Here is a 25697-nt window from a genome sequence, read left to right as displayed (position 1 = left end):
CAGTCCAGAAATGTGCAGTCCTTGGCACAGCCAAGATACTGCGCAGAACCCTCAAGCTCCCAGGCCTCTGGTAGAGGACCCGAGCTCAGAGGATAAGAACCACCCGCGGTGGGTGAGAAGGGAATTTTTTTTTAGTGCAACAAAGCCCTCTTTTCCTGAATTTCTTTTTATTTTATAACCTTGAATAAACTTTTGACATAACAGGAAATATTTGAGAAAAGCTTTGATATAAATTGATATAAATTTTATCAAAATTTATATCAAATTTGATATAAATTGACTTTATATCAAAGTCAATTTTTATATCAAATTGACTTTGATATAAATGATCAGTAATAAGACCACAGACCAATGTTACTTAACAAAAATCACTGTGGAGAAAGAAAATTTGCAAGGGAATGCCACCCATGTGTAACCTATATAAATGGTGCTGATTCTCTAATATTAAGTCTTTCCTATTTTTTTCTTTTCCCTGAATACTACTACTTTGGAAAGCGTGCACACTACCACCCTGTCTGGTCGAACCTCCTCTACTCACTTCAAGCTTATTATGGCTGCCACCATCTCAGCTGTAAAAACAGATAGTTGATCTGAGAAGCATTTGGAAATTTATATTTTAAACTCTTGAATAAATATTCCTGTTGCCACATATCGTTTTGTGTAAGCATCAAAGTACTGGTATCCAGATCCTAATATATTCCACCTGATGAGGAAACGTGTGCTAAAACACCTGCAGCAGATCAAGTGCCCTCATAAGGATGGGGCCCTCCTGACCTCTCTCATCACACGAACTGCAAAGAAGAGCTGGCAGACACACTTGTACATTTGCCTGAAGTTCCATTCCATGCTATTAACAGCTGTGGAAATTAGATTTGTACAGTCCTTTTCATGTTCAACTGGGATGGAAACAGATCTTTGGGTCTCATATCTTTCATTAATGAATGTAAAAATCCAGAATTCATCTCTAAAACCCACTTTCATCAATTCATCCAGAGTGCATGACTACTTCTCTATGCATAATTTGCCTTTTTAGGTGTTAGTCAAGGTATGTGGTCAGATTCTTTGTATAGAAGTAATTTTTCTTTAACTAAATTATTTGTCATGGTTCAGTCACAGATTTTTGTTTCTGCATTTTCTCCTTGCAAGACATTTTAATTGGAAATTCCTACCCTCATGCTTTCATGTCTCTCTTGATGTACCTGGGTGTTTTTTTGTTTGTTACAACTTTCCCATTTGTTCGGTACTCTATCCCGGTGTCCCATCTTGAAGGAATCTTATCATTCTTTCTCTTGTTGACAGCTCTCTTTTCGGGGTTATGTTTCCTGCCAATTAGCTGCTCCAAAAGCTTGCTGGGTCTATAAGTTCTGTTTTCTAACTGCAGATAGACTCAGCTTTTGTATTTCCATATTTCTTTTCTTCTACTCAAAGTGAAAAACAACATCTCAGAAGTTCCTAACATGTTTTGAGGGATGGTTTATGAAGTTTTGCTGGATATCAGTGTTTTTTTGTGCGTGTGAGTTGAATATAGCAGAGAAATAATTTTCTATTAATAGAGGTTGACATGTCAGTTTCTTAAGTGGAGTAAGTTCATGACAATTAAATGCTTAAGAAAAACATTTTAATTTAACTTAAACTAAATCCTATTCACACTGTATATTGTAAAAAAGTTCAATTTCCTTCAGTAACTACAGACCAACACTATACCAGAGAAAGGAGATGAGGGACAAAAACAACTAAAACAACATTAACTGTGAAGTCGGTTATGAAAGGAGACAGTGAATGCAACATGAGGCTGGTCCGGTCAGACAGGTCAAGTGAGTTTCACACTTGGGAACAGCTTCCGCTCCCTCAGCTCATACTGATGCCTTTACCCCCAATCAGAGACACAGCCACAAGCACCACAGCTGTTGCACTCTGAGGAATAAACGGAGAATTATCAGTAGGTAAGCTGCTTTCTTAATGACTTTACTAACAGTAGTAATCAGAGAAGCTTACCTGGTGAGACAAAAGACAAGTCACATTTCATCAGCCATGTTAAGTCTGTTTGCTCCACAATAGAATATCTCTGTGTTGTAAATAGTGAAACTAGCATTTAAGGTCACACTCCCAGAGGTCTGACTGGCTGGTGTTAGTGAGTTTCCAAACTCAGGAATTTCACAGTCTAAGGTAGAGAAACATTTTGGTCCCTCCATGATTCTTGCAAGGAAACGTCTGGAAAGTCTTGGGATATCCAGAGTAGGCACATGCTTTTTTTTTACTATATGGAGCTGAACAATAATATTAAGTAATTGACATCCAATTGTTGGAAGCTGCCTGACCTCATGTCTGCCTTGTCATCTTTCCATTTTTTGTGAACATCTAATAGTGTCTTATCTTAACACTTGGAAAGTGAATTATCACAGATGCACCCATGTTTCAGAAAAAAAACCTATGGTCAAATCAAAGTATCATATCTTTAAATTAAAGGCAATGCAAGAAAAAATACATAACAATTATGTGGTATTGATGAATGCTTTCAAGGACTTGTATTAAAAATCCAATGCTAACTCAAGCTAAGTTTGAATAAAAAAGTTTTAATTTGTAAAGCAGCTCTTGGCTCAATGTTATGTTATGTTTTCTTTGTGTTTGCTTCCAGAGGGAGCTCAGGTTGTGATGTCCGCATCTAGGTTTGACCGTGTGAGGGAAATGCCTCTCTATGACCAGGTCCCAGTGGGTCCTGGATGGAGGGACACTGAACTGCCCCCTCTCCCACCCCCACCACTACTACATGTGACTGTGCCAGCAGTCAGCTTAGATCCCTTCCCCCCTCCTCCCCTACCTGAGCAGCCAGCTGTGGGGCCTGAATCTTTCTATCCCTCCAGTGATGAGGAACCAGCTGAGGGGGACTGTGAAGCAATGGACATCAAGCCAGTTCGTCGCTTTATTCCCGATTCTGTCAAAAACCTTTTCCGGGGCAACAGTGGGAGTCGAAGCAGCAAAGGGTGGCCTGTTACTTCTTCTACACAGCCTCACTCCCCTGCCCCATCAGCCAATAAGAATACCACCTGCCACACCACAACAGGAGTCCCCTGCTCACCACCCAACTCTGCCCCTCCATCTCCTTCGCTTCCTGGCTCCTATCGGGACCCTTACGGTGGGTCAGGGTGGGGTTATACCTTTCAAAAGGAGAAAGATGGATTGATGCTGGGTACTGAAGCTATGGACTTGGGTTCTGCAGTGCACAGTAATTTCTCAGCCCAGACCTACCAGGAGCGGGTGGAGGAGTACCATCAGCGCTATGCCTACATGAAGTCTTGGGCTGGCCTACTCAGGATCCTGGGTTGTGTGCAGTTGCTACTTGGAGCTGCTGTGTTTGCATGTGTCTGTGCTTATGTGCACAAGGATAATGAATGGTTTAATATGTATGGATACTCCCAGCCACAGATGTATGGAGGACTTGGTGGAGGGGCTTCAGCATATGGAAATGGGGGCAGTATCTACACAGGTCCCAAAACGCCTTTTGTTCTTGTAGTGGCAGGGATAGCATGGATAGTGACTGTAATCCTTGTTGTTCTTGGAATGACTCTGTACTACAGAGCCATTCTTCTTGATTCCTCTTGGTGGCCACTGACAGAGTGCTCTATCAACTTTGTATTGGCAGTGCTGTATATGGCAGCAGGTATAGTGTATGTAAGAGACACAACCAGAGGAGGACTATGCTACATGCCCATCTTCAATAATGGAGTCAATGGTGCATTTTGTCGCACAGAGGCTGGCCAAACAGCAGCCATAGTCTTCCTGTTCCTCACCATGGTGCTCTACTTTATCAGTGCAGGAGTTTGTCTGAAGCTGTGGAGGCACGAAGCAGCCAGGATGAGAAAGGAGGTGCTGGCACAGGAGGTCTGACCCAAACATCTCTCTTCACCTTCATGAATAAATGTTTAATCTCAGATAGTAGTTTGACATTACATATATGGTGGAGTTATAATCCACCTCCATGTGAACATAAGAAAGACTGTTTTAACTGACTTTAAAACAGTCAGTATTAAAGCAGTCAGGCTTTAAACATATTTGAGATTTTATTGAATTGTTTGCTACTCTGGACATGTGGCAAATATCTAAATCAATTGAATTGATCATGAAAGGTTGTAAGGTACCAGAACTACTAACATGTCGAGCTAGATTACAGAGTCAGAAGGGTTGTAAAAACAGGATTCTTTTACTTGTAGGTGTCCATGCTATATAAGGTAATAAGAAAAAAAGCAGTAGTGTAATTGTTTTTCATCAAGCTCACCAGATCCCTCACCATACAACCTGTCCTACATGACAAGAAGTCCATTACATACATTTCTGGTGCCCATTAAAAATAACAAAAGCTGTGTTGTGGTGCATGGTGCATAAAATAAATAAATAACAGACACCTCTGCAGTAAGCAACTTTGGGCACTGCAAACTTCTATAACTCTGTAACTTTCTTTGAATCATTTCAAGTTTTAAGCTAAAAAAATTGTCAAGAACTTTTTCTGCACCATATGGGAAAGTCTTTTTGGCATGCTTGTTTGTAGCTCTAATTGAAAATCATTACATACATTTTCCTGTCAAATATATTTCTAATATAGTATTAGTACATTTTGAAATTCTCTGAATCCTTCTTGAGTCCAAAGAGTTTGAATTCAGTTGAATTAAAGTTCAGTATAACTTTATTCAAGTTATTTATTAAGCACTATTTTATCGTTCTCCTCACCACCATCTTTTGTTAATTTGAATGTCTGTTTAACTTGTTACTGACTGATTGATGAAGTAATTTGACTGTTGTGTCTGCCTCTGCTCTGAACCATTGTTGCTGATATAGAATCAAAGAGCTTTAGCAATCTTTGGTTTGTATTTGACTCTGTCCATATCAGTTTTATTTTACTACACACATATTTTTGACCACAATATATACAGACCCTTTACAAAAAATTAGAATGTCATGGAAACATTGTGTAATTCCTATAATTCCATTCAAAATATTACACTTTCATAGGTTATAGTCAGGGTCCACAGTTTAGACTTTTTCAAGTATTTGTTTCTTTATTTTTACATAATTTGGGCTTCCATCTCATAAAACCCACATAAAGAGGAATTTAATACTGCCTCTGCCTCTCTCTCTCTCTCTCTCTCTCTATATATATATACATATATATACACTGCCTGGCCAAAAAAAAAGTCGCCACCAAAAAATGGTCACACTCTAATATTTTGTTGGACCGCCTTTAGCTTTGATTACAGCCCGCATTCGCTGTGGCATTGTTTCAATAAGCTTCTGCAGTGTCACAAGATTTATTTCCATCCAGTGTTGCATTAATCTTTCACCAAGATCTTGTATTGATGATGGGGAGTCTGACCACTGTGCAAAGCCTTCTCCAGCACATCCCAAAGATTCTCAATGGGGTTAAGGTCTGGACTCTGTGGTGGCCAATCCATGTGTGAAAAAGATGTCTCATGCTCCCTGAACCACTCTTTCACAATGTGAGCCTGATGAATCCTGGCATTGTCATCTTGGAATATGCCCGTTCCATTTGGGAAGACAAAATCCATTGATGGAATAACCTGGTCATTCAGTATATTCAGGTAGTCAGCTGACCTCATTCTTTGGGCACACAATGTTGCTGAACCTAGACCTGACCAACTGCAGCAACCCCAGATCATAGCACTGCCCCCACAGGCTTGTACAGTAGGCACTAGGCATGATGGGTGCATCACTTCACCTGCCTCTCTTCTTACCCTGATGCGCCCATCACTCTGGAACAGGCTAAATCTGGACTCATCAGACCACATGACCCTCTTCCATTCCTCCAGAGTCCAATCTTTATGCTCCCTAGCAAACTGAAGCCTTTTTTTCTGGTTAGCCTTACTGATTAGAGGTTTTCTTACGGCTACACACCTGTTCAATCCCAACCCCTTGAGTTCCCTTCACATTGTGCGTGTGGAAATGCTTTTGCGTTCACAATTAAACATACTCCTGAGTTCTGCTGTTGTTTTTCTTCGATTTGATTTGACCAAACATTTAAGTAATCGCCGATCACGATCATTCAGGATTTTTTTCCGACCACATTTCTTCCTGGAAGACGATGGTTCCCCACCATCCTTCCAGTTTTTAATGATGCGTTGGACAGCTCTTAACCCAATTCTAGTAGTTTCTGCAATCTCCTTAGATGTTTTCTCTGCTTGATGCATGCCAATGATTTGACCCTTCTTAAACAGACTAACGTCTTTTCCACGACCACAGGATGTGTCTTTTGCCATGGTTGTTTAAGAAATGAGGAGTTACTCATTGCATCAGCTGGGGTTAAATAGCTTGTTGCCAGCTGAAAGATAATTGCCTATGCAGTACTTATCCAATAGGAGGCTTGTACCTATTTGCTTAGTTAAATCCAGGTGGCGACTTTTTTTTGGCCAGGCAGTGTATATATATATATATATATATATATATATATATATATATATATATATATATATATATATATATATATATATATATATATATACACGGTATATATACACACATACACATATTTCTTTGGCCAATATATATGTGGTCATAGCGGTTTATGCAGTTAACATAGCTAATGTCCTGTAATGTTTTCTATCCATTTCAACAATTTTAGATGAAAACCACTGGATCATCCATCCCACTGTCTGTAGTGAGTATGAAGAGTTTTATTTTTTTCCCACCATACTGCATAGACATCTTCACAGTATGTTGTACTAAATGTTTACTGCTATAGCTGGATTCAGCCTCAAGAGCCTCAGAGACGACACCTCTTCCTACCATTCAGCCTGACATTATGAATGCTCCAAACAATGCTGGATCTGCTCCTCTCATGGCAGCAGAACCAGAGATTCTTCGAGGTCACATACCATCTGGATATATTCCCAAACCTGTCATCATAGCAGATTATGTTGCGTGAGTGATCTATTCCATTTTCCAATATGTGTTCTTACATCTGTTGACATCTTTTTATGATACAATTTTCTGTTATCTTTTTGAGGTGTCCCTTTGGCATTTCTTATGTTTGAAAAGGCTTAAAAACAAATAAGCCTCTAAGTTCTTGTGTTTCAATATTGCTGAGTTGAAAGAACCATCTGAAGTTAAACTTAAGTGGAGTTGACCAGAGAGCCCAGGATTTTGTAGATCATTAAATATGATTTTCTCTTTCCTGGGTATACATACATTTGACAGGAGTCGATTTCTCTATGTAATCTTTTATTGGGAAAGATAAGAAAACATAATAATTAAGTAAGACAGAGGTGGCCTGTATCAGAGAATGGATGCAATTGAATTGCTGTTTTCCTTACCAGACTATGCATACAGAAAAAAAAATAAAATAAAAATAGACAATAACTGAAGCAGTGAACAGGATGCTAATTGACGTAACATTTCTAAAGCTCAACTTTAGAAAACTGCAACATAAAATGGCATTGCTGTCACCAAGAATCAATAATAATTAGACCCAGAACTTTAACACCTAAATTTAGGTGATTTTAATAGAATTTAAGGCATTGAAGAATTTAACACATACAAAATTTCCAGGCTAGAACCTTTGTATTTGTGTGATTCTGGTACACCTGCAAATCAGATGCACAATCAACATTTACAAACAACATGAATGACAAAGAAGCTTCTCTTGGTCCGCTAGGTTAATTTTTGTTTCAAAAATAATCTAAAGGGATCCAGGAAACAACTGTTCACAGGTCACATTTCTAGAGAAAGATTTTTTTCAAAAAAGTTCCTTGAATGATCAGGAGTTCTTGAAACACCTGAAAGCTGAATAGATGTAATAAAACTTTGCACATATCTGAATAATAATAATAATAATAATAATAATAATAATAATAATAATAATAATAATAATAATAACCATTAGAAATCCAAACAGAAATATCTTCTATATGTTCACTGTAAGGATTTGAGTTTTTCTGAGTGTTTATTTTAGGTTTCTGTGTCCACTGAGTCTCCATGTTGTCCTGTCTACCCCTTGATTGTTCCCAGGTGTGTCTCATTCCCTGATTACCCTCTGTATATTTATACCCACCTGTGTTTCTTGATCTTTGTCGGGTCATTGTCATTATCTGTCTTGTTGTTTGCATATGTCTCAAGTTTTTTCCTCCAGTTGCTACCAGAATTGAGCGTTTGCCTTCTGCTCATCTGTGGTGCCTGGTATTTGGGATTTTGGACTTTGGATTTTGTTAATTTCATCTTTAAATCATCACTTTCTTCACTTCAAGCTGGGTTCACTTCATCTGCTTCACCACCTCACACCACATATCATGACATTGATGTTTGAACTGCTGACACTGTGCCATTTATTCCACAGTATCTGCTCTATGTTCTAAAAGCGCTCCCTGCACTCTCAGCAGAACAACTTCCATAGTGTAGGTTCAGGGCTCACTATGACAGCCCTGTCTGAAAAGTGCTTTACTCATGATTCTCTTAGAATGGGAATTAGCCATAATCATCTTGCTCAAGATCACCATTCCCTAGTAGCTGTTTAAGGAACAAACACGTAATAAATACAAATTAAAAATATATTTACTTTAAAATGTTCTTCTCTTCATATTTCTTTAAAACCACAAACCTGCTAATGTTATTTGTTTTTATTGGAATATATACTAATGGATTTATAGAACCTGAAACAAAATTAATTTACCTCTGTTTGCACATTGATGTGTGATGCCTTTTCAGAAAGTATCCCAGCATCCTCTCGGATGAGGAGAGGGATCAGTATAAGGCCGTCTTCAATGACCAGTATGCTGAATACAGAGAGCTTCATGCTGAAGTCCAGATCATGGCTAAGAAGTTTGAAGAGATGGATGAGATGATGCAGAATCTCCCCTCGAGGCCCTCAAGTCAAATGGTACATCTCCCACTCAGTCACCTACATACAAAACTGGACATAGACCGAATGCTTCTGCCCATTAATCCTTTCATTTTCTTTCAGGAGAAAGAACGGATTAGTAGCATCTTATCAGAATATGAAAGGAAGAAAGCTGTGAGTACATGTAAAAACTGAGATTTACAGCCTATTCGTTGTCCCACTTATTATGATCAAGTTTTTTCACGCTCCAATATTTTTGTGGCTCCAATTCACAATAAATATCATCTGAGGGGACATAATAAGACAAATAAAGATTTGATTGAACTTATCAATGTTAACATTTCTATAGTGTACAAACCATACTTAGCTGCAACATCATAAGAGTTTTATTCTTTAATTAAGTAAAAAGTTGTTTCTGACACTGATTAATTTCCTCTTCTACTCATTTTTTTGTCAGGACCCAACCTATTTGGAAAAAAGGGAGCGTTGTGAGTACTTAAAAAGCAAGCTGTCCCACATCAAACAGAAGATTCAGGAGTACAACAATACCATGGATTAGGGTGTTAGAAACATTAATGTCTGTAATCACTTTTCTTTAAAAATACTTTGTTGTATAAAAGAACAATTAAAGTTAATAACTTGTATCTGCTCATTGCTGTGCCTTAATTGTATTAGCCTACGTTTGAAAGAGTCCCATCATATAGATGTGCTTCAGGCATGGAAACATGGATTGATTTCATTTGAGCCTGTGTCTGTACTAACACATGGAATGGTGTATTCAGCAAAGTGTGGGCAAGATTACACTGAGGAAAACATTTTATGTGGATGTAAAACAGACATAAACATAACTTGCTGCTCATTGAACACGGATTTGTCCGAGATCTCAACTTCACGTCTGCTTGATGATTAGTACCTATAAACACACAAAGGTCAATGTTCACTTTTAATCAGAATACAAAAAAAAAGAAAATGCAATCTGTCCGATAGAAATGCAGAAATGAACAGTTCCTTAACAGTTTCAACAGTGATATAAATCTAACCTTAAGAGCACAGAACACACCATGTCATTATCAATGAACAAACAGAACAGAAAGATTACAAAAAATTATGTACATTCCTGAAACACCTATAATTTTTTACTACCATGACTGTTTTTGCAGCTGTGTTTTGTGGTGAAGCAGCTCATCTGTTGCATTATATAGTGTAATATAATGCCTTTTCAAACATTGTTGTGAACCAAACCCTGTGCTGTAGTTCTGCAGACTACAGATCAGGACTGATGCAAAATGTGAGATTTAACTTGTTTTCAGTGCAACTCTACTGTTAACTTTACTGTTAAATCCTATATGTGTGTATTTTGTGTCAGATGTGGTTTTGTTTTATAACCTAGTGTTTTTTTATAAGAACTCTAGAATGCTTTCCTATAACAGATGTGTGTTCTGGGGGACTCTGATGTGTTTGTCTGACTGAGTTATGACGGGATTTTGTGTGATAGAACTCAGAAAACATTAGTATTGTACAAACATTTTAAGGCAGTCAGGAGGAGGTTGTTCAAAACCTAATGGTATTTTTCTTGATTTGTATTCTATCACTTTTGATAGTATATAAATAATAGATAGAAATTAGGCTGGAGATCACAACAATGGTTTACAGATTGCTGTACACACAGTTTTTCTCTCTGACCTCGTTTCTTGCACTATAGCAAGTAAACCTAAAGATTTGAATACATTTCTTCATAAAATTGTCATTAAAATCTCATATTAAATATCTGATGCTTTTATCTTTCTCAGATTAGTAAAGTCTTGAGACTTTCTTTTAAACCTTTTGTTCAAAAGAGGCGTATAGCAACATTATATAGAAATATAATGTCCATAATTTTTATTTAATAGAAAAACATCATTCAATCCGCCATCTTTAAACCTAAACTCAAAAAAAAAAACATTTTCAGCAACCGCTGCTGATTACTGTCGACGATGACGCCACTGAGGACAGCCAAAAAGCCAGAAAGCATTATATAGAAATATAATGTTGCTATACGCCTCTTTTTAACTAAAGGTTTTATGTCTCAAAGGGATTTATTCTATAAAAATAAATAATAAAAAAGCTACACTTCTTGATTTACAAGAAATGCAGCCTAGCCCACCAGCCTAGTGTTGTAAGCATCTTAAAAATAGATAATTTTTTTATGCATTAAAGAGGTCATAGTGATTTGAGATTTTTGAAAAAGCAGTCATTGTCCAAAGGAAATATTATGAATGCCATTGCTAATATTAATTTATTATTGTTTTTTTTTTTTTTTTTTTTACCACTTTAAGAGGTCTTAAAAGTATTTCTGGTAGGAATAAAAAATATTTGACGTTGGGACTTGAGCAGGAGAAATTTTTTCTTTCTGTGAAACAGATTTTTAAAAATGTGCTGTGCAGAAATTGCAGAAAATTATTTTGCAGGTTTTTTTCTGTTAAAAAAATGGTTCAAACTGTGTGGCTCATGCTGTATGGACTATAAAAGTTGTACATGTTGTCAAACAACGTGTCTCTGAACGGCTCTCTCAAAATGGCGGTTTAAGTTTCTTTTTTCTTTCCATAAAAACCTGAACGGCCGGTTTTGTCAGTTGGGGACAGTAATTCTCCTTGTAGGTTTCGCAATGCTTAATTTCGCTGGTCCCCCTCTGACCCGGAAGGTCTTAGTAATGAGGTGTCTCTATTTTAGATTCTATAAATATTCGTTTTAGCATTTAAATCACCTGTAGCGTTTATTAATTCTGGAATGAATACAATCGCTGCATACTTATGGTAAGTAAAAAAATCAAGACAAAAAATAAAAATTCCTACGTATTCAGACTAAAACTGTTGTGTGACCTTGTCTGTTCTAAAAGTCTTGATAATTTTCTGGACATAATGCAATGTGAAGTAGCGACAGTGCTTTTCATTTCAACGAGCTAAAATTAAGACTGGTTTTCCGACTGAAACTAGTCAGAAAAATAAAAGCTGCGACAGAAGAAGATTTCCTGGAGTGGGAAGTCCAGCTTCTGGGAACTGTAGAAGACCACACCTTTTCTTTTTATTTGGAGTGACAGTGTTATGAGTAACACTGTCACTCCAAATAAATACCTGTTATGGAGTGGGGACAGGATAGTCCTGTGTGGCCTGAGGAACAGATCACGTGATGCAAGCACACCTGCAGAGGCCAGGTAAGGAGTTCCTGCGCGCGGGGCGTGGATGGATGTTGGCTCGCGCGTGCGCATATTTGGCTTGTTCTTCTTGGACGACGCCACTCTGTTGTTCAGGATCAGCTTCATCACAAGGTCGGTCATTTTTTGATCTTACCGTGATAATTTGATGACCAAAAGTATTCTAATTAAGGCATAACTTATTTCAATGGATTACTTAAACAGTTTTTTTTTCTTAAAAAAATATTTTATTGAGGCCTGTGAATTTTCGCCTGAAGTCTGTCCATTGTTATCCACACTTTTTAATGCGACTCTGTTACAAGGTATCAGAAAAACTAATTTGTTATTATTTCAGTAACAGTGTCCGTTGCACTTTAGTCATAGCATCACGGAGTCCCTTGAAAAGTTTATTTTAGCCTGTGCTCTATAAAACAAACCTGCTGTGTATTTCATGTAATCCAACGTCTTCCCTTAAAAGTGCTGTACCTAACCTGACCTATCTCTGTTAATTTTTCCGAATGACAGCATCTGTAGGCAACATTTATTTAGTTTTTAACCAGTTCCTTTAACCGCAACCATGCTCGGGTCCAAACAGCAGCCTTTCCTTTGTGCTCTTGAGCAAGGTCAATATTTGGAAGGGGCCATCCATCAGACTGCTTCATTCACTTGCCAAACACAAATAGGAACTTAAATAAATCGCTATCTAAACTGCTCTAAAATTTAAATGGACATACATAAAAAAAAATCACTGCATGTAAAATTCATCTGTAAATTACAATGTATCGAGAAAGTATTCACACCCATTCACTTCTTCACACCTCCATGGTATAATGCTATCATATGCTTCAAACTGGGGATGGTGTTAGACATGTAATTTAAAAACGATACCTGGAGTTTAGGCCCAAAAGATCTAGTTTGTTTTCATCAGACCAGAGAATTTAGTTTTTCCTGGTCTAACAATTTCCAAAGTGTGTTTTCAGAGGTATCATAAATGCGACATTAGTGGACTGGGTTATCAATGTTTGACCTTACAGATTTGGGCTGTCAAACATTAGTTTTAGAGGGCTTTTGTCCTGAAACTATTAGATATCTCTCTGCTTCAACATGCTTGAATCAAATAATTAGGTGATTAGCAGGACTCTGTAGAACTTCATTGGATGATGAGTTCATCCAGCGATCCAATTCTGGTGTGTTTTACCTGGGACACATCTAAAAGTTGCAGGACACAATATCTTGAGGACTGGAGGTTGACAAGCCGGTTCTAGATTTTTCTGTTATCTCCACAAGTTAACGCCATATGTTGCCATTGGGTTTTGGCCAACTCTGACCAAAACTCTTCTTCCTTGAATACTTACTTTGGTCAGGCAGTCGGATCTAAATTCTTACATTTGAAGGCTTTTTGGGATGCTTAGTGCTTCCAAGATCTTTTGTATCCTTCTACATATTTGTCCTCTGACAAATATGCTCTCATATGTCTACAGATAATGCCTTTTGACGTCATTGTTTAGTTTTTGCTGTGATATGACAACTGGTGTACTAGAGTCACATTTTAGAAACATCTGAACGATGACCAAAGAAAACATTTTATGTACCAGTTATTCTGAAAAGTAATTTTTTTTAAGTACATCGTCTGTTTTTATAGAAAACTCAACTCAACATAACTTAAGAATAATTCAACTAAATTCAGTTCATTTATATAGCGCCAATTCACAATAAATGTTGTCTCAAGGGCTGTACAAAAAAATCCCATTTCAATTCAATGACATACAGTACATTCCAAATGAATGTTATCAAACAATACAGTGTGTTCAATTAATTATTCAAAATAGATTAAAAAGTTTCTATCAGGAAGAAACCTCCAGCAGAACCAGAACCGGGCTTAGTACAAGTGCCCATCTGCCACGACAGACTGGGGTTTGAGAAGACAGAGCAGAATGCACAAGAAACTGATGAACTGATTGATGAACATTGTAAACAATTTTAAAAGTACAAAGTTAACAGCAGGAGAGAGAAAATGATTAGTTAATGGCAGGATTATCTCAGTCGATGCCATCCTCCAGGAAGGAATCGCAACCTACTACATAAACAAAAGTTAACAGTTCAAACATCCGTAAATAATTAAAATTGGAGTAGAAGAAGACAAAGAGAATTTGAAAAGAGTAAAGCACTGAATACTTTCTGAATATACTATAGTGCTTATTATTTTTAATTATCAGCCCCTGACGAGGAACAGCTTAGTGTATTTTAATAGACAAAAAAAAAAATCAAAAGAGAAGTTGAATAAAATGCCCTCAACATAAACCTTAATGGTTGTTAGTTCCTTGTAGCATTGAATGTCACAGTTCTTATGAATAGCAAAAGGTCTTATACAAACATTTTCTCTGTTTCTTCAAGTCCGGAGGATTGTTCTTTTTTTCTAAGAAGTTTGAGAGCCAGAATCATTCCAGGATGCCAAGCCACCGGCACAGCAACCATCTGTACCCGCCAAGTGGAAGTAAACAGTGAGTGATCACACTTTTACCTCATTCTACTTTGCTTTTTTAGGTATGAGCATCATACATCACAAATTTCTTTCCCATTGTAAATGGGTCAACTTTTAATATCTTTTTAACTTACAGTTGAAATCAGACGTTTACCTACACACAATAAAAAGACACGTTTTCTTATTTTAGGTTGGTTAGAATTACCAGAATTTTTTGCTAAATGCCAGAAACTTACATTTTTTGTAGATTGTTTTTGTGTTTCTTTCTTTTGAATTCACAAGTTTATATGAATTTGGTAAGTAACGGTGACTGACTGAATGACTTGGGTCAAACCTTTTGACTTTCCTTCCACTAGCATCTCACAGTTTACTAGAATTTTGGCCCATTCGTCCTCTTAGAACTGATATAGTTTACTCATGTTTGTAAGCTGCCTCACTAGCACACTCCTTTCCAGATTTACCTACAACTTCTCCATACGACTGAGATTAGGGCTGCACTAAAACATGAACTTTCTTGTCCTGTAGCCACTTTATAGCTATTTTGTCTGAATGTTATAGGGTTGTTTTTCTTTTGGAAGACCAATCTGCACCCAACCTTTAACTTCATGACTGATTTTCTTTTCAAAATCTAATACCACACACATAACAATAGAAAATCTTAACTAAAACAGCTTGAGTTGTGGAATGTGTGGTGCACATCAGAAGCAACCACACACAAACGGATTTCACTCACCAGCATTCAGAAATCAGACAGTAAATCCCACAAAACTTCTCGAGATCAAACGTGAGTTCAACATCACATGCTGTGAGATTGGGCCAAGACAATCCAACAAGTTGAATATCCCCAATTTTAGAACGGCGCTGTCCTGGCGTTCATCTTATCCTAAGAGCTATCCCTATAACACCTAAGTGTCAATTATGCAAAAAGGAAACAAAAGAAACCAGGAAGGGCTCAAAAACTGTTTTTACACCACTGTAGGTGAATCCCAGTTTACATCCAAGGAGAGCTTCAACTACATCCCACTGACACCAAAAATCTGGTCTTAAGTTGGTGACCGATTCAAGAGACAGCCTACAGCATAGCTCTGAAGCATCCAGATAAATGTTAAATGACATAGCAATAGCATGTCTTGCATACAGAAAAATATCCATATACAGTGTTTTTTCATGGAAAATGTTTCTCCCTCTTGTTTTCTCAGCTAACCGTAAATAAAATTGCTTTTGTAAAATTGTGGCAATACTTGCAAAAAAAAATTAGAATTAACTATGATATTCAGTAAGCTATTGATGCTAAATTGAAATTAATTCTTTACAGTTATATCTAGAATATTTAATTCAGATATGACTTTGTATAACTTTTATCAATCAAATTGATGGAGTCTTTATGGAACCGTGTGAGAGGTTAATAACATGTAGGTAAAACTTCCTATAGCATTACCATGTATATGGGTGCTTACTTATATACTGCCGCTGTAGGATTTTGTGTTGCTGTATGAGTCATTGCTGCTTACTTTAATATTCCATGGCATCTAAATCACCTGCATCACATTTTTATGCTGCAGTGCTTTGTACTACTTCCAACCACTGACTGGACTTTCGACACAATGTTATCATGTTGTATCCAGTCAGGCTTTAAAAATCTCTCAAGGTAAATAATATTAAAACAACTAATTAAAGTGAGCTAAACACAAGCTCTTAAAATCATAAGAATGTTAAACTATACTACTTCTAGTATACATTTTCACATGCTAAAACATGGTACACTCTTTCATATAATTCTGTCATGGCTAAAGCAGAACTATGGTAAATCTATTTCCTGTTAGTGTTGCTTCCAACATGTCAAAATCAACTATTGGGATGTTTCTTTTGAGAGGTAATCAAAGTTTGCTATTGGTGAAACATTTACTGCAAACATTCTCTGTACTAGTCTTACTATTTGGCCTTATTGTTTGAATCTGACCTACTGTGACATTCATATATTGACAAAAGCTTGTCTACTCTCTTCTGTTGACAGCAAACATAGGCACAGTGAGCCGATGTCAAACCCAACCTTCTCCTACTATAAAGCAGACAAGAACATTCAATTCTATCGCTGGACTTCCCCCCCAGGTGTGATGAAGATACTGTGCATCATCATTGTCATCATGTGTGTGGCCATCTTTGCGTGTGTGGCCTCAACTCTGGCATGGGACTATGACATGAGTGTCATGGGAGGTGGAACTGCCCTGATGCCGGGTTTAACCGGTGGATACGGCAGCAGCTACGGCAGCAGTTACAGTGGCACATACAGCGGCACTTACGGTGCTGGTCTTGGCGGCAGTTCCGGCAGCTATGGCTATGGAGGAACACAAATTGACCCCAAATCTGGCAAAGGCTTTATCATTGCCATTGCTGCCATTACTTTCATAGCCACGCTGGTCATATTTATCTTGGTGATTTCAAGGCAAAATGCAGCCCGTTCTTCAAAGTTCTACCTAGCACCCATTATTGTCTGTGCCATTTTAGCATTTTTGATGCTTATTTCCACCATTGTCTACCTGGTGTCAGTGAACCCAACCGCACAATCCTCAGGATCTATGTTATACAACCAGATGATCCAGTTATGTGCACAATACCAGACACAGACTCAGGCCCAGGGTATCTTCATCAACCAGTACCTTTACCATTACTGTGTGGTGGAGCCCCAAGAGGTGAGTTAAATTATTTTAATGCAATTACTTTTGAGACTGTGAGAGCAGAGCACAAGCTTTGTGAAACTGTTTTCATTTTGAAAATGTATGAGTGTGTTTTGTGTGCAGGTAAAAGCAAAAACCAATTTTTTGTGTGTGTAAAGTGCAAAATTCAGTACACATCTTACTGGACCACGATTAGATAATTCTAATTTTAGGATGAATACAGGGTTATTAAATCTCAGGTGAAGCAACATTTGTATAAATTTCTCTTCTATTTCCAACCATTGGATATTAGAAAATTTATTCTTGTTTCATAATATTATCATAAACTTTGAGGACTCGTAATTTATATTATTTATATTATTTAGCCTTGATGTTGGTAGTAGTTTGATTTTGCACATGTGACCCAGGCAACATTCAACTACTCTGGTCACAAGATGCTATTTTTATTTACATCTTGTGTAGGGGTTTATTTTAGCTTTAATAAATGATACATTTAGTATGCTGATGGTAAACACAATCGATTAGATTCATTGGCTGCTGTTGGAATTTCATGTGATCCTTTACAATAGACTACAAGGTTTGACTAATGTGCTAAATGTGATGGACAACTGTCCATCGTATGTTACATGATGTTAGCCTACAGTAACTAATTTCTTTGCCAATACAGTACAAGTAAATGAAGCATTTCTTTAACGTGTAAATCTAGTTATGAACAAATCCAAGCTACATTCAGAATTCTTTATCTTGTAAAAGGTGTAAGGATTTTATGTTGAAAATGTTTTTTTCAACTAACCCTTTAAGTATGCAGTGAGAGATCTGAGCCTTCAAGAGACACTGTTTACTTGGAGCATGGAGGAATTTACTATGCTTGTAGCTAGATGTAATTTTAGATCACTGATATTGGATGCTTTTGTCCTGCAGGCCATAGCAATTGTCTTGGGCTTTCTGGTCGTTGTTGGCCTCATCATCTTACTGGTGTTTGCTGTCAAGACTCGCTCACTGATCCAGCGCTGGGGCCAAGACCGAATTCTCTGGGAGGAAGTGAAGATTATTAACTCTCCTCCCCACAACAGTGTTGGAGAGTGGGTAAGTAGGAATGGGAACGAGTTTGTCAATCTAAAAACAGATCACTTTACCTAAAATGTTATTTTCTGCTCAATTTTAACTGCAAACTCTCTGGAAAAAAATTTAAAAAAGGTGAACGGTTAGATAAGTTTTAATTGTAACCTGTTGGCTTTATTTCTTTGTGTATTGATGTTGTAATATGATGTTGATGTTTATGTGTGGCTCTTAAATAGTGATCTGGATTAATAGACAACTTCAGCATTAAGGCTACACATAGATGAAATTGCAACATTTATCTAAAAAAAAAAATTAGACTCCTGAACCTACCTGTCAAGGGATATTCACTTTTCCTTTGCTGATCAAAACTTTACCCGTTGTACTGTTTTTCTCCATTTTTTTTTTTTTTAGAATATATATATATTTTGACAAAAGTTTAGACATCACCACTAGCAACACACACAAGTTTCAGCTTGGGAAACTTCAGCTGTTTTTTTTCACACACTGCTGCCCTAAATAGAGCTTTACTCAGCTCTATTTACTGAGTAAATAGCTCAGCTCTATTTACTCAATAGAGCTGAGTAAAGCTTTAGATAGTCAGTAATAGTCTACATACTGCTGTGGTCCAAGCAAGGAATAGTGATAAACAGATTTAGTTTGTGAAGCCTGAAGACATTGGTTCTGATGGTGAAAAAGCATAGTGCACACAATATATATATACAGTATATATTTTAGCTCAGACAGCCAGGAGAGTAGTTATACAGTAAAGTAGGTAATGAAAGCAGGGGGAGACATCCGTGTTGAGGATGAAGGCTTATGTGGGTTGTGCTCTACCCCTGTGCCACCACAGCGTCCCAGCGTAATACAAGTTTTTGTTTGTCAAGTCTAGTCCATGGAGGCACCAATTCAAATGATCTGCTGCTAACATCTCATTGCAAGATTTTACAGCACAACTTGGGGGGTCTAGAACCCTCCATGTCTTGATGTAGCAAAGGGAACCAATACTGTGCTGGTAGTAATGTTGGTCATGATTAGATCTATATTTATTTAAATATGAACTGAATCATGTAATTCCTTAAGTTGTTTCATAACACATTACTCCTATTTAACGATGTTATATATCCAAAGGCTCCAAGTCTCAAAAATTATTACTTTTTTATGTAAGGTAGAGAAGAAGAGGTTAGTGGGTTAGGTTTATTTTGGCAGAGGCTACACATGTTTTGTTTTATGCAAAGCAAACTGTTTTGTAAGTTTTTCAAACCTTTCTCAATGAACTGTGAGAAAGGGTTGGATGGTTTCATTTGCAGTTTCTGGGTGTGGTCTGTTGGGCAATTGTTGGTTTCAGGATGATGTCCTGAAACTCAGAAGAGGTGTTGAGCACAAAGCAGAATTGGAATGAGCTTTTATGTTAAAGTTTATTCCAATGATGAGAAATTAGGAACATTAGTAACTATGTCAGAACAGCCTTTAAAAATCAATAAAAATTGAAGTTTTCAATTTAGTCAAGTCCTCCAGAAGAACATTCAACAGTTTAGACAGTTTTGGAGACTAAAACACAGTTCTGTCAGACTTCCTGCTGACGGCAGTGATGGTATCTGTGGCATTCAGACATGCAGGAAAGAGTGGAGGAACCGGTCAGACTTGGTGCATGGCTCTTCCACCCACAGAGTTTGTCATAAAAGAAAACAGGTTACCTCAGGGTAAAAAGAACCTCAATAGAACTCAAGAAGCAGACTTCTGGAATAAGAGACTCAAAGAAACAGAAAAAAAACTAATGATGTCCGTCTGTCTGTATTTGCCTCTTTTGCAAGATGATGATAAACAGATTTCCAGACACATTTAATGAAAGTAGAAACATTCAGTATGATGATGAAATAATCACTTGACGGGTTTTTGTGAGGGGTAATGGAATTCTGTTTAGATTAAATGAATTATCTGTTTGAACTTCTGATTTTAAATTGACATTAACTCAATTACCCCACTTCAGGTGAAGAATGTGTCAGGTGAACCAGAGATGTTGGTCCGAGACCCTAATGAAAGAGTTGGGGTTTCAAGAGAGTACCTGGACAAGTTGGACTACAACAAGCCTCTCTACCTACCAGGGTAACTTAGTTATTCAAATCCACTTCTGCCTTGGGAGATCACTGCTTTTAATCCCTTTTCCAATTAGATCTACTTGGAAAAGGGGCAGAGGACTAGTATATAGTCCTCTGCATTCTCTGTGGAATGCAGAGGACTATATATGGAAAAACTGTCTCTGAGTATGTTGTAGCACTGTAAAAATGGTTTGGCTCATACAAAAACCTAAAGATTCTCACTCTTGTTTTCAGAGACTCCGACATAAGCAGTTTTGCAGGAGGCTATAAATCCAGGCTGAAGGAATATGATGCTGGGTTTGAGTCCGGAGATGACTTGGAAGAAGAAGATTTCAGTGTGTAAGTGATTTATATATACAGTACAGACCAAAAGTTTGTACCAAACTTTTGGTCTGTACTGTGTATATATATATATATATATATATATATATATATATATATATATATATATATATATATATATGCAGAGGTGCCGTATAGGGGGGGAAAGTTATGACAATTCCAAGGGCCCCTGACCGACAGGGACCCTCCACAATTTATTTATTTTTTATTTTTTCATAGAAATAAAAAAAATTGGGGCCCTGTCAATTACAAAATTAATGATATTGTGTTTTCTAAAATAGTTTTTAGCAGTAAAAATCAAATGTTCTCCCTCCCAGACCAAAAAGAACACATTTGCCCTGAATCCCCCTGGATCTGCATGAAATGGTTCGTTCCTGCTTGGAGCGCTTGATGGTGACATGTTCAGCAGCAGTCAGTAGACGACAAGAACTACTGTGGTTGTTACTATGTTGCTAAGAAAAATAATAAAGTAGGTTTTCAGAAAATAGAGAGACGGAGAGAGAAAAAAAACAAGAGTGTCAATTTATAACCCAGTTTTTCTCCAAGAGAGGTGGGTAGACTATGTGAGATTATCAACCATTTAGCATAATTAGCTCAGCTTCAGACTACTCTTTGCCTCTATTTCATTAGCATTCTATGAACGAAGGAAAAAAATTACCATCATATTCATATATTGAACATGTACCTGTACCTCTTACCAGACTTAACAGATGAGTCAGTCAGCAGCAGTTCTAACCCACGTCCCTCCTGACCCGTCCTCTCCTAAGTGAAATTAAAGCTGCACTTTTATAAAAATATTTTTTTTACATATTTGTTAAAACTGTCATTATGTTGTGACAGTATGGCATGAGAGATAATCTGTGAAAAATTAATTTCATCTGCCTTCTCCCAGTGCTTTCTAGAAACAACCGATCAGAGGCAGGAGAGTTTTAGTGCCGTCAATCACAATCTCATGTGGCGGATCCTTCCCCTTGCTATGTGCTATGCTGTAACTAGCAATAACGATAAGTTGTTTCTCCACCATTAGCACATTTAGTAGTGAGTGAATGAGTTAATTGACAGCACTAAGACCCTCCTCCTGGTTCTGAGTGGTTGTTTTTGGCCAGAACGTTGCATTACTTTAACCAGGAATAGCAGCTCAGGGAGCTCATAACAAACTGTCACAACATGGTGCCAGCTATAACAAATATGAAGAAAACATATTTTTTATTACAGTTATATACTGAGGCTTGAATAAAATACAACTACATAGCATTTTTGAGAAGACAGGATTTCTTCATGTATATTTTGCATGTTGCCTTTTACTGTTACTTGTGGGGAGAGACATTTCAGTAATCTAAAAATAATAGAAAAAATTTAAGCAACCTACTTGCATATTATATGCGGACTGTTGGATGTAAAATTCACGAGCAGTAAATATTGTGCTAGTATCAGTATTGAACCAAAGGAAGCAAGGTAAGCCTTTAAAATTGTGACGCTTTTGATAGGTCAGATAGACTCAAAAAATTGTAACAGCAGCTGCGCCCAATAAAATTTTTTGTCATGGGGCCCAAGATTCCTGGCGACACCCCTGTGTATGTACAGTATGTGTGTGTGTATATACAGTATGTATACTGTATATGAGATTGTATCTTGCTGTTGTTTACAGTTTATTTCCACCCATTATGGATGAGCAAGAGCGTCTAAGCTACAAAAGAGAATTTGACCGAGACCATCTTGAATACAAGAGCCTACAGGCTGGGATGGATGACTTAAACCAGAACCTAGCTGACTTGGAAGGAGACTTGGACAGGCTCCCTGAGGGGAGCTCACAGTATCTGGTGAGGGCATTAAATAAATTAAAATATTATTGAAAAATAAATTTATTTCAGTGACTCAATTCACAAAGTGAAACACATTTAGATTAATCCCACATAGACTGAGGTTTTGAAGCCTTTTTTCTGTTATGATGATATTGTGCTTAGAGCTACTGAAAACATGATATCTGTGGCTAGAATATCACATCAGACCAATGAAAGCCATTTTCATACAAAATCTTTTTAAAACATACTTTTAATCTGACAAGTGGGTTTCATCAGAGTGCAAATTACAGTGTTGGTACTGGAATTGAATAGTACTGGTACTGCATACCACTACTGATTACGACACACATTCATGGCTGTCTGGTTGGGTTTATTTGGTTTTTTTCTTTGATGTCAGTTTTGTAATATGCTGGAGTGAGTTAGATGGGGAACTAGAAGCTTGTCTTTGTGTTTATTGTATATTTCTATTATCATGTAATGGTTTCAGAGCTTCGATAATAAATAATAATTAAAGTGGAGTAGTGATGGAGCAGCCATCTGTCTTGTGTTTTACATAATCAAAGTTGTGTATGAATCTTGAATAATATCTTTCTATATTGTGACACTAACAATGAATTGGTCTTACTACAGGATGCCTTGAATGAATACACTCAAGTCAAAAGCTTCAAGAAGGTAAGGTTAGCCAAGCTGATGATAAATATGAAGTGGACAATGGACTTTTCCACCACTAAAGAGTACTTTGGACCACCATGTGTTAAAGTTACTTACTTTAACAGCTTGTGTTAAAGTAAGTTACTACTTTAAAGCAGTAGCCTACTTTAAAATACCGGAATTTGCACAGAACTTAGTTTTGGCTGTCTAATGACACATTTAAAATATTAAATCATGTCTTATGATCAATTAAACAGTATTTGAGTAGACTTTTACTAAATACTTTTTACACTTGCTTATTTAAAGCTTCTACTTAACATGTTGAAGTTATACTACTCTGATTTGAGTATAATATTTGGGTATTCTAACCAATCTCTGTAAATAAATAATTGCACTATTGATTTTTTAAATTTCTTTATTTTTACCAAAAGCAGCCATAAAAAAGGCCGTGGGGTGCCTGCCTTCCACAGCGGGTACCCCACCGTGGAAGGCATCCCTTATTTTTTTTCTGAAAGGTTCAACCCTAGATGAATGTAGCATCCAGTGCATTAACATGTTAGTCTTCATTATCTCTGTTTGTTGTAGTATACTGGGATAAATGTTAAAAAGATGCTTAGCAGCTGAATGTTCTAATTACCCCAGTCAACACATAAGCCTCCCAACAGCCTCCCATAAGCATTCCCAAAAGATAAAATCTAAAGGATCAGTGGACAAAGCAAGTATAGAGAACAGATGGCTTCCCATTCCATGGTCCTCACTGTGTAGCAACCATTTCACTGCACGAAAGTCACAAAAGTGTTAAAAAATATTTTTAAAAACAAGATTATCCATAATGATGAAAATAGAGGGATTATTTGTTTTTAAATACAGTTGATGCACATGCAACCTGACTGCAGAAAGAGCCAGCCTGCCTTTAAACTGTCACCAGTTGACATGGTAACCGCCAATGACTTGCTGTTTTAATATTAGCCAGCATGTTGTCAGCACACTACAACTGTTTATCACAGCATGATAAAATAAGTTATGCTACCAAATTGACATTAGTTAATGAGATGCTTCTTGACCCAAACACGTCACATCCAGATGAGTGGATAAATGACAAAAAATGCCCCAACCTTCAATGGGTGGACATTACTTACTAGGAATATTAAAGCAGTTTTGTTCACGGTAAGGTCAGCGCTCAATGAAATGTGTTGGGTCCCTCTAAAAATAAGATAAATGTAACTATGGTGAGGAAGGTTGCTGGTGTAAAACCTTAATAGGGTTTTCCTAAAATTGTAAATTTTCATGAAAAATGGAATTCATATTTAGCATGTAAAGGACAAACACAGAACAAAGTCACAGTAGTTCATCTTTTTTGGTTTAATTAGTTCAGACTCTAAATCCTTTGGTCTTCATTTGAATGGTGGAGGGAAGGACAGAGAGGATGACACAGGGGGCTAGATGATAGTCATTGTCATGTTTATTTATAAATGTAACATTTAAAAAAACAATTGACTAAAGTGCATTGGAATTATACTAAAAATAAGATATCAACTAGAATAAAATTGTAATAAAAATAAACACAACGCTGAAGCTTTGTATTTGGCAGGGTCAGGAGATGACCTGCTCCTGTGATCAAAGAAGAGCTACTCTTCATTTAGCCGAGGACAAGCACTGTATCAGCAAGTGTATGAATCAGCAGCTCACTGTAAAGCACTGGGCACAACCCAAACACCTAAATCTGTTCTATAAGGGCAGGCGGTTCAGTTTATTGTTTTTAAGCCAGAGATGTTTCAAAGTTGAACTTGGCTTTGTCTCGGATGAGTCAACCCACGTTGATGAAAAGTTTGTATTTTCTTTTCTTGTCAGTCCCCAGATTACCAGATGAAGAAGAGGAGATGTAAATATCTGAAATCCAAACTGTCACACATCAAGACCAAAATCAGTGAATACGACCGCCGCCCTTGAACATTCTCCTGTGACTTGGTTCAGTTGAAGCATATTATTTAATCTCTGTATGAAGGATGTCTTAACCAAGTCTCTCACTATATTCTCACCACAAGAGATGACTAAAAGAGTATAGTTTTGCATTAAGAATACTTTCCAAATTCAATTGCTGTGTATAAAATCTGTTGTATCTAGCTATTAATCTGCATCCATACATTGGCTTATTTTATTCACTTTAATGCCATCTTTCTTTCTACATAACATGCTAAAGCTAGCTTTTGTATACATTAAAGTTTTAATGCATGAACCTGTGTTATCCATATCATATGATTGTTTTGGAATTTGAGATGTAATCTTTTCAAGTGTTTTTATAGTATTTTCGTTGGATACATGTCAATAATAGAGCAGCAGCTTGCTGGAAAATGAAGTTATACTTTGATTATTGATGCATCTCTGTCCTATCAAGTGGGTTTTATCAAGTGTACAAAATTGAATTACATTCTAACAACTATCATATAATTTTGATTTTGTTGTTGCTGGAGCGTTCTTTAATTGACATATGTGTAGGATTTTCATCTCTGCAACGTAAACGGCATTGTGCACAATAAAATCTTCTATTAATTTGTACTCGGGAGTTTTAATTAAAAATG

At 37.0% G+C, this 25697-nt stretch overlaps 2 protein-coding genes across 4 annotated transcripts; both read left to right on the top strand.

Annotated features, from left to right (window-relative positions):
- Nucleotides 1-1826: 1826 nt before the first annotated feature.
- On the top strand, nt 1827-10630 carry marveld2b (MARVEL domain containing 2b). 2 transcript variants are annotated; one of them, XM_032578059.1, is made up of 7 exons: nt 1827-1939; nt 2636-3879; nt 6629-6664; nt 6749-6927; nt 8707-8878; nt 8963-9013; nt 9297-10630. In XM_032578059.1, the coding sequence occupies exons 2-7, from the start codon at nt 2653-2655 to the stop codon at nt 9396-9398; spliced, it is 1767 nt and encodes a 588-aa protein (XP_032433950.1). In that variant the 5' UTR covers nt 1827-1939; nt 2636-2652; the 3' UTR covers nt 9399-10630. The 2 variants fall into 2 exon arrangements, with proteins under 2 accessions (XP_032433950.1, XP_032433949.1); XM_032578058.1 differs by having other exon boundaries at nt 1827-1943.
- Nucleotides 10631-12015: 1385 nt separating this feature from the next.
- Nucleotides 12016-25674, top strand: oclnb (occludin b). Of its 2 annotated transcripts, none has more exons than XM_032578062.1 (9): nt 12016-12143; nt 14403-14509; nt 16505-17180; nt 18087-18251; nt 20215-20330; nt 20558-20662; nt 22314-22485; nt 23098-23139; nt 24970-25674. In XM_032578062.1, exons 2-9 carry the CDS (start codon nt 14457-14459, stop codon nt 25066-25068), a joined length of 1428 nt encoding a protein of 475 aa, XP_032433953.1. In that variant the 5' UTR covers nt 12016-12143; nt 14403-14456; the 3' UTR covers nt 25069-25674. The 2 variants fall into 2 exon arrangements, with proteins under 2 accessions (XP_032433953.1, XP_032433952.1); XM_032578061.1 differs by lacking the exon at nt 12016-12143 and adding an exon at nt 12299-12331.
- Nucleotides 25675-25697: the final 23 nt, after the last annotated feature.

This window comes from Xiphophorus hellerii, chromosome 12 (assembly GCF_003331165.1).
Source record: "Xiphophorus hellerii strain 12219 chromosome 12, Xiphophorus_hellerii-4.1, whole genome shotgun sequence".
Classification (NCBI taxonomy): domain Eukaryota; kingdom Metazoa; phylum Chordata; class Actinopteri; order Cyprinodontiformes; family Poeciliidae; genus Xiphophorus; species Xiphophorus hellerii.
This window is presented reverse-complemented; position numbering and strand designations above follow the sequence as displayed.